Source organism: Nicrophorus vespilloides, unplaced genomic scaffold, assembly GCF_001412225.1.
Source record: "Nicrophorus vespilloides isolate i.1.1-1 unplaced genomic scaffold, Nicve_v1.0, whole genome shotgun sequence".
Classification (NCBI taxonomy): domain Eukaryota; kingdom Metazoa; phylum Arthropoda; class Insecta; order Coleoptera; family Silphidae; genus Nicrophorus; species Nicrophorus vespilloides.
Genome location: NW_017096282.1, coordinates 1 through 16,210, shown reverse-complemented (window position 1 = coordinate 16,210; position 16,210 = coordinate 1). Strand labels below are relative to the sequence as shown.

Genomic DNA, 16,210 nt, shown 5'->3' with positions numbered 1-16,210 from the left:
TATGAAATATATAAAAAGTAAATCGAAGAGGAAGAGTAATAATAAACACATAATAATATTATAACATTTATTAAGTATAAAGCAATGGAGAATAGAATATACAATAAATTATGAATCTAAAAAGAGTATAAAAATAAATAAAACTGGGAACATATTCGACCAGTTTTCCATCTAATATATATGTGTTTGTATAATTTAAGTACAACTATAAAAGAAGAAAACAAACAAAAAAACGGAAGACATGGGGGTAACTTAGTATTAAAATCCATGTTGCGAAATATAGTATAATAATATGTTAACTATATATAATTAAGTATGGATAAGAATAAAGAACTCATGCAGATAATTAGTGAAACTATACGAAGAAGTATTTACAAACAAGCGAACATATAGTTTTTTTTTTCGCATTTTTTTTTGTGGTAGTACAGAATGATGAACACATCGTTTTCCTAAGCGTCCTAAAACACATGGCACCTATGAGATAAATGTAATAAATCGTACAGTTTAAGAAGATTTAAGGAAGAGCGGTTTTTTAAGGGTTCTGTTTGCGATGTTTGTTGTTGCTCTTGTCGGCGATACGCGGCCAAGCTGCCAACACGAAAGACTCGATCTCGCATTCGTTTATTCCACGTTCGATTTTGAAGTATCCGTTCTCACCCCACATGTGACCCCAGCTGTTCGCCACTTTCTGAAACGTAGAAGAGATATTGCAAATTTACTACACGATCCTCATTCACAATTCAAGCAAATCATTTCACTTAAGTAAAATTTATTCCAGGAGAATACCAAGCAATATGGTAATAATTGAATTATTATACACTTCAAGACTATTACAATGTTCATCTTTTATTTGTACAATGAAGTTAACAAACAATAAATCAATATCGCTACTCACCCAGAATTTCTTATGGCCGGTGTAAGTGCTTTCCTCGCCCCAACCGACGATCCTCACCGAATGGTAACCAGTCCTGTGAGATTCACCAAGATGAGTGTTCTTGTAAATGCCTCCTTTGTACATGTAGAAGTCTTGGAACACTTTCATTGTGGCTATAAAAAAAATCATAAAACATCAATTAGAGTTAACGAAAAACTATGCAAATAATATAGGAAATACCCTGGACAGGTCCGGATTTCATTATTTCAAACATGATATCAGTTTCGTTTCCTAGGCGATAAGCTGGAGCGGTGCGATAGTAGTCTTTGCGATATTTGTTTTCCGGAGGAATGCATCTTGCTGTAAGGAGATTTCCGTTGACGGGAATTCCGCACTTTCCAGTTGATCCAGTGTACGGCAAGCATTCCTCATTGACAACGCTGCAAACTCAAATGTAAACGTCTGCGAACCTCCAAAATGAATTCGATTTTCACTCACCCGAATTTCTTCAGGAACATCCAAGCCTTGTCTAAGTATCCTCCGTTGCAGCTCTGCTGGCCCCTATTGTTACAAGATAAGAGATGTTGGGCGCTCAAGTGAGGCTCCTCTAATCCTCTGGAGATGATGGCGAATCTGTTGAAGGAAGATAATACAATTAGAAAAAAGGACTAGTGGATGCTGCAAAGAGCAAACCTATCGGAAGCAACGGCGGCGGTGGATATGGCCCAGGAGCTTCCGCACCAGCCTTGATCTTGGACCCTGGTAATCTTTCCAGGCCATACATCATCAGCATCGAAAGTTTTCGGGATCGAATCCAAACTGTAAATCTTCTTAACCGGATTCATGTTCAAGACGAAACGATGGGGCTCGAATGTACCCAATCTGAATAAAAATATAATTGTATAACCTTTCCCAAAAAAATGATCAAATATTAGGTGATTTTTGACACCATAAAATTGTTATTCAACTGCTTTACCTAAGACGAATACCGTCGTTGAGGGTCCTTCCCCAAAATTCAGAGTGGTTAGATGCGGTCCATCCGTAGGATAACTGATTGACGGAACTCATGATGTCCGTGTTGATGATGCACTCATTTTGATCGCACAACATTTCCATCCTTCCATTGACTTCCTCGCATTTGCTGCCGAATGCAAGTAAGTTATTTAATATGAAATGATTAAATAATTCTGTTACCAGATGTTGCAGTTAAATTTGACCTCTTTTCCCTTGAGGTAGTAATTTCCGTCGTGGTGGCAGGTTTTAATTGGAGCCGGATCGGGTGGTGGTGGCAATTCGTGGCGGCAAACTGTCCAGAAGTCAGGGCAACAGTCTTCGGAGACATCGCGATCGCAGAACTCGTCACAATAACATAAGGTGTCTAAAATGAGCAGATCGGGATTGTTAGAATGGTTCTCGGTATTTGACTGAGTATTATTAGGACCTAGGAGTGGCGCTGAGCACTCATCCTGTCTTGAATCGCAGCATCCGACTTTGGAGCAGTATGGTCCTTTGGGTATGTCCAGTCCGTGTCGCACAGCCTGAGATATCGCCAGTAATGACAAGATTGTCACAACTAAATTGAATTTCCCCATCTGAAAGTAATAAGAAATAACTACAGTCAACGATTTGATATTCAAACTAATTCAAAGTCGAACAACAAAAATTTAAAAAATCATATTTTTATTCTCAAACTTAATATCAATATAATTCAAAAACTTTAAAAATTAACGAAATTACAAAATTGTGGTAATGTTAATAAAATACAATTCTCGTTGTGGATTCAAAATGTAATAAAATTTATTGATCTCCAAGTTAATAGTATTATTTCACAGCAATACCTCGCCCAGTGCTCTTTGAAACCGGATTAATAGAGAACTTTAGAATCGCATAGAAATAAACAGCTCAAAAATAGACTTTCTAATGAAAAATACACTTAAAAGATTCAATATTTGATACAATTCGGTAACTAGAACAAAATATATATATTTTTATTTGAACTTAATACTCGAACAACCTGAAAATCGAATCTCCTCATGCAGCGGATTACTCTCAGAGTTTTGATTTTTCTCTCTTTGTGATCATAATTAAATTGCTTACAATATTGCACAATGATATGTCTTAATTAACGTATTTGCATATGGAGCTAATCTCAAATGCCGAGCGTACGATTTAAAGGACGTTCTATTTCAACATTTACCTCATTTAATAAACCTCTCATACTGGAACATAATATTACGTCAGACGTTAATAAAATTGGAAGCAAATTAACGAAAGTGTCCTATTTATTGGACATAATTGCAGGATGACTTTGTATATGAAAAAATATGAATGGAAATACGTTGCGCACATTTGAAATCAGAACTCTTCTGCTCGATGGAAACATCTATGGGGAACAGCGCAAATATTTAATGTAGATAAACGCAGTCACTTGACTTTGCATGGAAATGCGCACACATTCTTTCGTAACACTTTTTTCTCTCCTGACGCGCTGTTACATAAAAGCAAAAACAAAATCGGGATCAAAATACTTAAAACATCTTAATATTAAGTACTTGAGTGCAAAATAATCAACAAACTCTTCAAACATCAACAAATTCTCTTCGCCAAATCACATAAAAGCAAGATGTTATATCTTGAAATGTTTTAGCTAAATTTATATGGAGCGGCAAAATAAATACAGCAATACCTCACGTTGTGCGGTTTTGATCAGTCGGATTCAATATAGTCCGCAAAATAAAAATTAATTAGAAAAAAATAGTTTAAAAACTTATTTATTTATACATAAATGATCGAGTTTTATCTCTATACAGTTAAGTTTAATTTATATTTATGTTGCTTTAAAGTACTTGATTTGTCCGGATTCAAACAGTGCGGGATATTGACAAAACAGCTTATTATTGGTATATAATTTGTTAATGGCTTTACATAATACTTAGTTATTTCATGAAAAACCTGTCTTCAACAATTATTTTACAGAATATAATAGTTATTTTTACACATTTTTGGTTATTTTCTAAAATAAAGTAAAATTTCTAAATTAATGTTATACAAAAACACTTTTTACAAGAATATTTAATTAGAAATATTTCACATTTTATTCCTATAATAACTAAGTATTAGCGAATTATTTTATATTTTAACTGATATTTAACCCATTTAGATTAAAAAAATGCACTAATTTATGATTATTTATGTTTGTATTTATGTATTTAAATAGTTTCCATGAAACCGGACACCTTGCTTATAAAAATATCCGATTAGTTAATCAACTCGAATAGATTCACCTTTGACTGAATTTATAAATAATACCAGTATCGTGTATCTCGTAAATACCACGAGAAGCCATCTCATTACCGACGTGTCCAAATGATTTACTCGGCTCCTTACGATTAGGACCTCCGTTCGAGCCATTGTCTAATCAATTAAACGTTGAATTTATTGCTCGGACGAAGGATGAAAGTCTAGAAATCCCATTGATCATTTCGAGAACACGCGTGTCTCGTATCCCCTAAGTGATTTAAATATCGTATACTTGCATAACGCAAACTCATAAATATTAAAATAAATAAGTAAATGAACACGCGGCTCTCGATATGCAGAGAGAAAAAATAAGCATAGAAGAAGGAACGTCGTTTAAGACTTATATGTGTATGAAATGTTTTATTGTTTCCATTTAAATGTAGGTGAAGGTAAGGCGTTTTCTACGCGTTTTCTGCGGATATTTCTACTGGGACACTACTCAGAATCCGTCAGTACACACACGTGTGTCTTTTCGATCATTTTTCATTCGCACATTGTTACGCGTATACGATTACATTATAATTATTGTAATTCATATACAGCACATGAATGACATTTAAAAATCCATTAATTATTTATAAAAAATATAATTAGAAGAAATATCAATTAATTAATTAAGTTTTCTATTTGTATTTACATTATCATTTAACACATGTATTATTTATAAATCTTATTCCATGCAGATAGACAAATAAAAAAATTAATGAAAATGTAATAGTTTGAACTGAAATACTTCTTTTTTTTTGTCAAAAAGACTACTAAAGACTTTAATAAACTATCTAAAAAGAGACTTGATTGTATAAAGAACAAAAAACTTACTTTTATGTAGAAAAAAATAGTTTTGTGTACAATTTTTTTTAGGAATTTATTTTTATTTCATCAAGTGAATTCGGATAGTGAATCTGGACTGATCGAAGCTGTACTGTGCCAGTTATTTCTGCATTACATAATACCTTTACTTAGTATAAAGTACACAAAATAAAAAAATTGAAAGTTAAACAAAAAATATCGATTACAATACTCGAACGAAGTATAACATATTTGTATTCTTTTCTTTGATTAGTAATAAAAAAATTTGTGGCAAAATACTTAAATATTAAAATGGACTGAAAGATGACGGTCAATAGCTTCTTGAATCAATAAAAAAATGTTAAATTATTTCAAAAAAAAAAACAACTTAAGTTAGTGTAAATACAGACGATATTATTAACTAACTTATTTACTACTTGTCACGTATCACACATTAAGTCCATGACATGTATCACGCAATGAAAAGATTAATAATTAATGTATTAAATTAATATTGAAAGTAAATTATTGCCCTAAGTTTTTTTTAAATAGAAACTTATTGATATTTGTAAAATATTATAAATTAAAAAAAAATATCTCATACATTTTCTGTGAGTTTTAAATTCATAATTATTCATAAATACTATAGATTCATGAAATATCTAGTTTTTCTCGATTAAGAAAATAAGATACTATGAAACTTAGTTTTAGGATTTATACAAAAACCTACTTTTAAAAATACCGGTTTCGAATCTCTTTTTCTAAAGTTATTGTTAGGCAGTCAAGAATAAGACTTAATTCCTTTCCAATTTTCATGAAACTTACTATTTAACAATATTCTCGTTGTATTGCAGAGGAGATTTTGTGTAAAAATGTTTATGTTTTTAATAAAATAATTAATTTATTTTTATACTAGGTTTTTAAGTTAGAAAACCCGGGATTCGAATTATATAAATTTCTTCAATAAACCGGTTTTAAAAACCGACAAACCCTACTTAATTTCTTGTTACTTTACCTATTAAAACTTATATCTAAACTAATTATATTTTTATCTTATTTATCACAATAACAATAAATTTTCAACAAATCAGGCTTATTTAATTTATCATATTATGTAAACGTAAGGTCAGTTTACGCAAATATTTCTTATCTAAGTTTTGTACATATATTTACACCAAACAATTAAAGCAATATTATCAACAATAAAATAAATATTATATAAGTATAAGACGCTCTCATGTATAAGACGCACCTTAATTTTAGAACCCGAAATTTGAAAAAATAAACAACTTTTTCTAAAACTGAGCATTTTATAATTGGGGAAATATTTAAGTTTCGTGTCCATATTTGCAGCTGTGAAAATGATAATGAAATATTACACTTGAATAATTATTTCTTATTCTTTTCAACAAGTAACAATTTCGACTTTTTCCTATTTATTTCATACTATTTATTATACAATAATGATATTTTATATAATAACTAAGAAATGTATAGAATAGCAAGCTATTGTATGAAATAACATACATTTTATAAAAATAATTAACGAAGAACATAAAAAATATAAAATGTTTTTCGATATAATTAAATTTATTAAATTAAATCCACTATTGTTTTCATTAAATATAGAATTAAGTTTATTTTGTTTAAATAAAAAAAAAACTATAAAATTGGAAAAACGAAATAAGAACATATATAAATAAAACGGAATAAGAAAATGCAGTGTTACTAATTATAGACATTTCAAATGAAAAAGACAGTACGCAAGAACTCTTTTCCCATTTGACACCTTGTTATTGAAGTGAGAGAAATGATGCGTAAAAATAATAATACGAAAAGCGAGCATTAAATTCCGAAGTGCTTGCATGTAAAAATATGAATTGGGTCAGGAAGACGAGGGCACGAGTTTTATTTTATTTTATACACAATTTTTATATACTCTTGTATTTAAAGTCTATTGGAATATTTATGCGTTTCCCGCAGGATGACAATTCGAGGTTGGCCAGACGTCATCGCATACCAATTAAAAAAATATATATAATAGAAAACAACAAACAACAGATTTCGCCTTTTACCCTCGAGACTAGAAACAATAAATCTTAAGATTCTTAAGGTTGCGTTCCGAAAGATGACAAGAAATTATTCTATACATAAAAAGAAACCTGAACAGGGAACGGCGCCGAAATAATTGAGTCGTTCGTATCTCCTCACTGTAGTTTTAATGTATTCAATGTGGAAAGTGAACCTATGAATAAAACACAAACGGTGTGAATGTGTAAAAATGAGGCATTTAAACGAGCGAAGGAATCGTCAGCGTTTTAAATATCGGACTTTTTATGGGTTACGAGGCTATCGGCAACCCTGACTGATTTACACCCACGACACTTAACCTTCTAGTTAAACCAATAATCTTTATAGAATAATAATAAAAAAAAAAGAGAAATAAATATGTGTTGTTGAACTGTTAATGAAAAAAGACGATAGCATTTATTCATCACAAACGATTAATATTCATTAAACAAAAAGACTTTTGGCAACGCTTCTACACGTAAGTTATTGCATCATAGGAAGAACTTGCAGACTTGAATCATTATTTATGTTTCGAGCTATGCTAATGTTTATCACATGCCGCAGGAATTCTTAATGTCAAATTGTCAGAAGAGTGCGATTTTAAATGCACACCGTTCCAATTTGATCATAAATACTATTTTCTAAGATATTCAAGGCTGCGATTGATATTAACTATCAATTCTCGTTTCATTTGAAAATCAATTTACAAAATAAGTAAATCAAATTAATATGAAATAGTATATTAATTTAACGAAACAAACAATATTTTACAAAATCATTTCTTATTTTTAACCCTTTGTCGTCTGACGATACTTATAAGTCCCGGCACATTTATGTCACTATTTAACTTATAAAGAGACGTGAAACAGACCTAAATACTTGTTGATACTTTAATGTAATCTTTATCACTTCTGTATAAGTTATTGTTTTTATATTGTAACGAAAAGAAAAATTGTATAGGAGAATACCATGAAATAAGTTTATAAACTAATATTGTTACTAATTAAATATATGAAAATTGCCTGACTTTAACAAAAAAGGGAACTTAATTTTAATGTGTTTTAAAAAAAATCCAGATATTTTTTTTTATTTTAACTATAAACATTCAACTTATAGCCAGAGATGTTGGCAGGTTGTGAATATATAATAAAAGTTAAAAAAAAAATTAACTATGTTCAGGTAACAAAGTGTTAATTTAATCAATTAAGTTACATACTTAATGTTACATTACTTGTTAATTATTATTTAATTGTAGTATATTTTTTCAATCTTTTCTTTACAAACATTTTAAACGCTTATATTAAGTAATTTCAAAAATAATTATAAAATCTCGTAGTGGATTAATATAACGATGATGTAATAATATTATTTATCAAAAATTAATTTTGTTATTTTTATCCTGAGAATAATTAAGTTAATTATTTTAATTATTACTTTAAAAAAAGTATACATTGCATTCCTTGTTGTTAATTATTATTTAATTACAGTACAATTTATAAACTTCCAATGTATATTTTAATGCATGAAAAAAAAAATGAAGCTAAAATAAAGTAATTAATAATAGCAATGATTATATTACATTAACTACTAACATAGCTTTACTTTATTTAGGCGGAAAGTTAATAGTCCTTTGTACAATACATTTTGCTTATTATTTACTTTAATGAATATTAAAAAAATATATATATAAAAATTTGTACGTTTCCTGTTATTAATTATTATTTAATTACAGCATAATTTCGTGTCAAGTGATTATATAATTTATCATTAAAATAATAGCAACTTCGTTTAGTAGTTGAGAAATAAATTAAATATAGCGATGATGTTATATTATCAGTCATTAACATAATTTTTAAAAACATATTTATTGTAATTTCGTTTATTATTTATGACTTGAAAACACGGAAATCTTCGCTAATACTTTCATTTACATATAAAACTATTGCATTTTAATTTAGCATAAAATAAATTATGCTTGTCTTGTATATTAAAATTATATAATATTATATATAATCATCGCATATTAATACAAGAATCAAAATTTCTATTAGATTAGAAATTATTATGAACTTAATTAAAATACTTTTCAACTGTGAAATAAGGAAATATGGTGTAATAAAATTTATATGAAAGCAACTAGAAGCAAGTTCTTAAATTTATAATAAATTTATTTATGTTTGTTGTATAAAATAAACTAAATTTATTTTTCATTTTTTTATATTAAAAAAATACTAATATTATTATCACTGAAGCATAAATGATATTTATATTTATTCTAGTATCTGTATTTTATTTATAAATTTGTGATATATTTTTAGTTCAGTATTTATAGTGATGTAGCGCCTATACTATCTATACATTCCTTGTGGTTTTTCTGTTAGCATTATGTCACTCATTTTAAGATAAATTTCGTCACCTGAGAAGACATCAATTACTTACTCATAAAAAATGATATTCATAGATTATTTATTTATATTTTTAATATATTTTAAATGATTATGTCGTTTCGATTTATCTTGTAGAAATATATTTTTATATATAGAAAATTGACAGAAAATTTCGCATTTTTACAATTTTATTGACATTTTTGTGTTATATATATCTTAATGGGATTAATATTGGTAAGTTTAATATTTATATAAAAGCAACCCTCGAATAACACGATATTTGAGTTGCACGAAGACTCAAATAACACGATATTTCAATTTTAAATAATTCTCATTCGATTAAAACATGAAATGAAGACATTCCTTCAACTTATTTGGAAAAGAAGAGACTGACGATTTGAAAGGATTGCATCAAAAGAGGAATTTGGGAAAACTATGTCAAAATCTTGTAGATAATTATTTTCAAATATCAATGGAAATCTTCAATTTTAAAAGATTTTGAAAAACTTTTTTGGAATAGATTATGATTTATTTTATAGATATTTTATGTTTTACTTTTTATATTTTAAAACTCCATCACAAAATACAAAGAAAATAATCCATGAAATACTTTCTGCGAATTAAAAATAAAGTTATGATTATTAATATGAGATATTAATGAAATTGATTATAGAAGACATGAATCGTATTCATTTTATAACTTATATAGTTGTTAATTCTTAAGTCAATTTCTATTAATAAGTAAATACAAATATATTATTATGAACTTAAGCCTTTGTAGAGTAAACAGTTATCATTAAGAAGTATATTTACAGAAATATTAAATAAACTTTATAAAGGTGTTGTATATACAAATATTTTGATGGTAATAGTATACATAATTCTATTGCCTGTTTATTTATTCTTTGCATACCTTTCGTACTTAACTAATAAACTGATATGTTTGTTGTTTTGTTGTAAATATTTATTAGTAGAACTTCTAAAAGTATATTAGAATGCAGGAGTGTCGTTAACACAATAGAATATTAGCAGACCGAAATTGAACGTCTGCGAATCGATTCAAAGAGTGAAATTATGTTGTCTTGCATACGAAATGAACCGCAATAATAATATTCGTTATGGTGTATTTTTTTTGGCGACGAATCCATTAAGTCATCGAGCATTTTTAAACAAACACGTAACAAACAACATGTGCTTAAGCCACGGCCAAAAAAAATTGAAAATGAGGAAAAATAAAAGAGTGCGTAGTGTGTATTATTACGGCAAGGTGTATTCTGTAATTCGCTCGACTGCGGCTGATCTCTATTTCTATCCGACTCAATTGAAGTCAGAGAAAAAAATGTATATTTATATTTACCGACAAACTTATTTATAGATCGACCGTAGTTTCGGGGACGTCTATGCTTTGTTTGTTGTTTTTCCTTTTCCTCTTCATCATCATCTCGAGAGATTATTATCGTAATCTTTGCAACTTTTGGGATGTTATAGGGAGATCCGGCCTTGATTCCGGCCTTGAACGCATCGGAATGTCTCGACACACAAACATTATGTGCAACGGAATCCTCGCAAATTACAACACAACTCGAAATCTATTAATATTGTAATCGTATGCACATTGATTATATCATATGGTTGTAATTGATGGGCATCGATGCGTACGAGCGACGCGTAATAAATGCGAACTGCTTTATGCTAATGTGTATGCAATTTGGTGAAATTGCTGATCGTACATTCTACACCTCTTGCATAAATTGAAATAATCTGAAGAACGTCTGTTATTCATGTGACAGTTTCTTAAAATTCTTTTTAGATACAATAATTTCTTACTTATCAGCCTCTTCTCTTCCAAAAAAGATCTAAATTGTTTAATGTTTAAAATGTTCATTTGAATTTCATAATACTAAGTCCCTCTCTTCCAATGATGTCTTTAGAAGTTCTAAATCGTTTAAAATTTTCATGGAAATGTCATAATCTTAAGACGCTTCTCTTCCAAACAAGTTTCTTCTCAATCGTGCAAAATTTTCTATTAAAGGAAATATTTTATTAATTGTATTTTTTTTAATTAACAGAAATTTATTTGTAAAATGTAATTACCAAATTATATATTAATATTCTATACATTTCAAGCATTTTACAAAAACCAATGTTTTTTTTTTCTATATTTGGTGTTTCTCATCGATCAATTAAATAAAGTAAACAAATAATTAATTAGGTAACGTGAATGCAATTTGGTAAAATTGCTGATCGTATATTTAACAGCTTTTACATATAATGAAAGAATCTCAAGAACGTTTGTAATTTATGTGACAATTTCTTAAAATTGTCTTTAGATAAATTAATTTCTTAATTATTGTATAAAATGTTTATGGAAATTTCATAATCTTAAGTCTATTTATTCCAATGAAGTTTTTTCTCAATAGTGCAAAATTTTCTAGTAATGTTTTTTTTTATTTGAATTTATTTAATTAACAGAAATTTCTTCGTAAAAAGTAGTTATTAAATTATATATTATTTTTCTAAACATTTTATAACAACTAATATTTGTTTTTTTTTCTATATTTTGTGCTTCTCATTGATCAATTAAATAAAGTAAACAAAGAATTAGTTAGGTAAACACAAATGTGGAACGACCTAATTCACTGTCCCAAAGATTAGATTAAATTAGCATTAATGGTGCAATCTGGAAATACTAGCTTATTTTCAATTTATAAAAATAACGTAATAATTTTGTCTTTAATTTACTTTACAAATTTATTTTATAGCAATCTATTACTTAATAGGAAAGTGGATGATTTATAAGTAGATTTTTTTTCTCAATATTTGAAAATTATTATTTATTGGTATAAATTAATGAATTGTAATAAATTAACATGATTCAACATATTTACAATTATTTTCTAAAGAAATGACAAAAAACAGTTGCACTAAATGTTTTATTACAAATTATCGAGTTCTAAATATAATAGATTAAAATATACCAAAAATATAAATATACATAAGTTTTGTGTCTTCTTTACAAAATAGTACTGAAATTGTTCAAAATTTATTTATATAATGGTATAAAAAATGCATATAAGATGCACACCAATATTAGATTTCATTGCATCATCGGTGTTTGAAATAAGCAGGGTCCGAATGAATGGACAGTCTTTGTAAATTTCTAATGAATAGTCGAATTTTCTTTTCTAGCAAATAACATTTTTCGTTTTCTGAAACTAGAACATCCTGGGACCAAATGAAGAATTCTAATTTGGTGTATCCGGGGACAAAACATGATTGTGCATTCCAATCTTGGGGGAGGAAAGGAGTGACAGGACAAGAGAAAAAATCTTCGAATTTATGGTCCGTTAGATAAGGGAATTTTAACGATCTTCGACTACATACTCGTTGTTGCGTAACAAACGGCCGTTAAAATTAGTTCGAACCGATCATAAATCTAATTATAATTTTTGAAATTTCAGGTGCACGTCGCCAACTAGGTAGTATTTACGTGTATTCGATCATACGTTATTATTTTGTTTTTCTGTAGTTTTTTTTTATATTATATAACATAATAAATTGGTAAATACAAAGTGTATTCGGCTAACTATCTTTGTTTGTTAATCGTACTGTCAATTCCTCTATGAATGAACGTATTTATGATTTTGTGGTACACACGTATCTTGTCGTTCGCATGGACGTACACTTTGCAGTGTAACCCTACAATTATATTTTGATATTATTGTATACGTTTTTCACTATTTTATTCCATTTCTTTTTGTTTTCATAGAAAGTACGTTCATACGGATATATGTACGCTAGTGTGAAAAGTACGTATGACTGAACATATGTTTAAAACGTTACATAACGTGAGCACTGTCTATATAAAATTAAATCTGTTTAAGTGAATATTAAAATATTTAATTGATTCTATTTATGTGCATGCTGGCTACCTATTGTCTGCATCATATCTAAATATAGCAAAGAGAAATAGGCACAAATAAGGCGATAAAAACAAATAAAACCAATTAAATTTATTTGTTTTAGTTGTCAATTCAATTATGCGAACCTGGTGTTGTTACCTCACAGAGCCGGAGGCTTCGGGCAATCATAAAGAGAGCGCTCGATGTCTGCGGCAATAAAAGTAATTGGCTGTAACGTAAATCAACTTTATACATGTGATACCATCTCTTTTTCACTTATCATTCCAAAAGATTATTCACATTTGATTTCTCGTTTGGTCTTGCTTGCTCGTTCCTACGTTCATTGTTCCTCATTTCCATGGATGATGGCTTCTACCCGTGTGGTCCGACACCCATTGTGCATCCTAAATCGATGACTCGTCGTTTTGCCTTATTAAAAAATATCAATCTCAATTGACTAAGTTCGTTTAACTCGACGTCGCGCAAACCAATTCAAATCAATTAAAAAGACCGATCAAAAAGTGTCGACACTTTTTCCACTGGTCTTTATTATTGTTGTTATCCAATAATGTATATGTACCATTAAAATGTAGATAATTTAAACTTTTAACCTTAACTTACAGTTAAATAGGTCAACATATATTCAATTGTCACTTACGCGTTACTTACCAAGTAACATATTTAGTACATCAATTTGGAAATTTAAGTTGGTGCCATGAGATATTATAAAGAATTATAAATTAAATTCTATACTTTTAAACTCTTAACCTTAACTTATTGTTAATTATGTCTAGGTATATTCAATTGTCACTGTTACGCATTACTTACCAAGTAACATATTTAGTACATTAATTTACAAATTAAAGTTGGTACCACGAACTACCATAAACACGAGTTGTCATAAAGAAATATAACAATGACATTAAGTACTATACTTTTAAACTCTTAACCGTAACTTATAGTTAAATAGGTCAAGGTATATTCAATTGTCAGTGACTTTACGAATTATAAATAAACATATTTATTCTTTGTAACAAGTATAAATCTTCATATAACTGCGAGTTGACAACGTCAAACTTCAATCATAATTAAAAATTAACATTTAAGAAATTGACATTAGACTGTCATATGTAACCAATATTATGATAGATAATTTTAATTAAATTCTAAATATTTAAACAGCAATAATAATGACTAGTCTAATAGTTATTATTAACACAAATTATGTAATTTCATTTTTTACCATGTCAGTGTTTCTTTAAAAGTCCGTTCGTTTTTCTTTAGAAAATCTGACATAATTATATAAGCAGTCGTGGCCGAGCGGTTAAGGCGTCTGACTAGAAATCAGATTCCCTCTGGGAGCGTAGGTTCGAATCCTACCGACTGCGATCAATTTTTTATATTGTTTATTTCTATAATTTTTTTAATACTAATTATGAGATGTATAAATAAAGATCATTGAAAAAACATATTTTAGCAAGTTAACACATATTTCGCAATAGGATGTTGTTGAATTTTAAAATGCGGTGGAATTTTCTAGCTGTTATTATAATTAGCGAGTTTATTTAAATTATCTTTTTTTTTGTCACAAACGCGTATATAACACAAATTTAAATATTATTTATAAATATGCATGTGTGGTTTAATGGTGTTTAGAACTAAGTATAATACAAGCCCGGCTAGCTCAGTCGGTAGAGCATGAGACTCTTAATCTCAGGGTCGTGGGTTCGAGCCCCACGTTGGGCGACTTCTTTTTACACAATTCCTTTTTTTTCAATAAGTATAATTATTTAAATTTATTAGTGTTATTTTTTTTTGATTAATTATAATTCGATTTATGTTGAAAATTTACAATCTACATTTAAAGTGTAGCTTAGATCTATCTAGAACTTATCTAGAAAACACTAAAATTTTGAAATTCTCAGTTTACTATTACAGTTGAACCTCGCTTAACGAGCGACGTTTTACATAACGAGTGACGGATTGCGCGTCTGCTTCATCTTTATTAAAACTTATACACACATATTATATGTATTTTTGAATATGTTTCAAAACATTCAGAAATTTTGGAACGGATTAAACTTTAGGTTTCACTATAAATCAAAACCGTCAATACATTACATAATAGAAATAAGACGATTAAAAATATTTATTTAGAAAAACAACATTTCAAATGTTTATTAATGAATTTAGATTAAGTTTCATTTAATTCCGCTAAATTTACATTTTAATTGGGAGTTACACCGGCAAAAAAAATCGATTAAAAGGTCGAAATTTGAGTTTTATTTATTAATATTTACATTTATGGTTTATGTCCGTTTCGAATATATCTGTTAATTTGCAAAAAGTAATTTATTTTTAAAGGCCACTAAAGGTAGAGGAAGAGTTGCGCTTCCCGTCTGTAACCGTTAATCCGAAGCACAACCGAAGAAAAAGTTTTATTGCACATTCGTTTCGTGAATATTTTAAAATTGATTTTTCGAAACGCACATAAAAAAGACAGGAAACAAATAAAATGTTATTCTGTTATTAGTCTTTTTTTTGGTTTTTGAGTTCTCTTTTTTAGTTTTATTTTATTAGCCATTTATTTTATTTTAAGAACCAAAGAATGCTATTAACATTTCGCAGTTTGTAAAGAATACGTATTAAATATTACCTTTTTTTCTGAAAAATTAACAAAGCTTTTTGGACTATTACTAATTTTGTAAAATATTACCATTTATTTATATTTGGATATTTACATACCATTTATTTTTATTAAGAACCAAAGAATGCTTGAACCAATTAACGTTTATCGAATTTTGTAAGAAAACGTTTCAAATATTACCATTCATTAAAGATAAATATGCAAATATTTACTAATAATTTATTTAATATATATATATATA

The 16,210-nt window shown here is 28.3% G+C and overlaps 1 protein-coding gene and 2 non-coding genes across 3 annotated transcripts; 2 read left to right on the top strand and 1 right to left on the bottom strand.

Moving 5' to 3' along the window:
- Positions 1-220: 220 nt before the first annotated feature.
- LOC108556522 (tubulointerstitial nephritis antigen-like) lies at positions 221-2,466 on the bottom strand. Its single transcript, XM_017912673.1, has 8 exons — positions 2,316-2,466; positions 2,069-2,252; positions 1,851-2,015; positions 1,568-1,756; positions 1,373-1,507; positions 1,115-1,314; positions 896-1,047; positions 221-688 (listed from the first exon to the last, which is right to left on the bottom strand). Exons 1-8 carry the CDS (start codon positions 2,464-2,466, stop codon positions 533-535), a joined length of 1,332 nt encoding a protein of 443 aa, XP_017768162.1. The 3' UTR covers positions 221-532.
- Positions 2,467-14,628: 12,162 nt separating this feature from the next.
- On the top strand, positions 14,629-14,710 carry Trnas-aga. The gene has a single exon. It is a non-coding gene; the product is annotated as a tRNA-Ser (tRNA).
- A 285-nt stretch (positions 14,711-14,995) lies between these two features.
- Positions 14,996-15,068, top strand: Trnak-cuu. Its single transcript has one exon. It is a non-coding gene; the product is annotated as a tRNA-Lys (tRNA).
- The last annotated feature ends 1,142 nt before the right edge of the window (positions 15,069-16,210 follow it).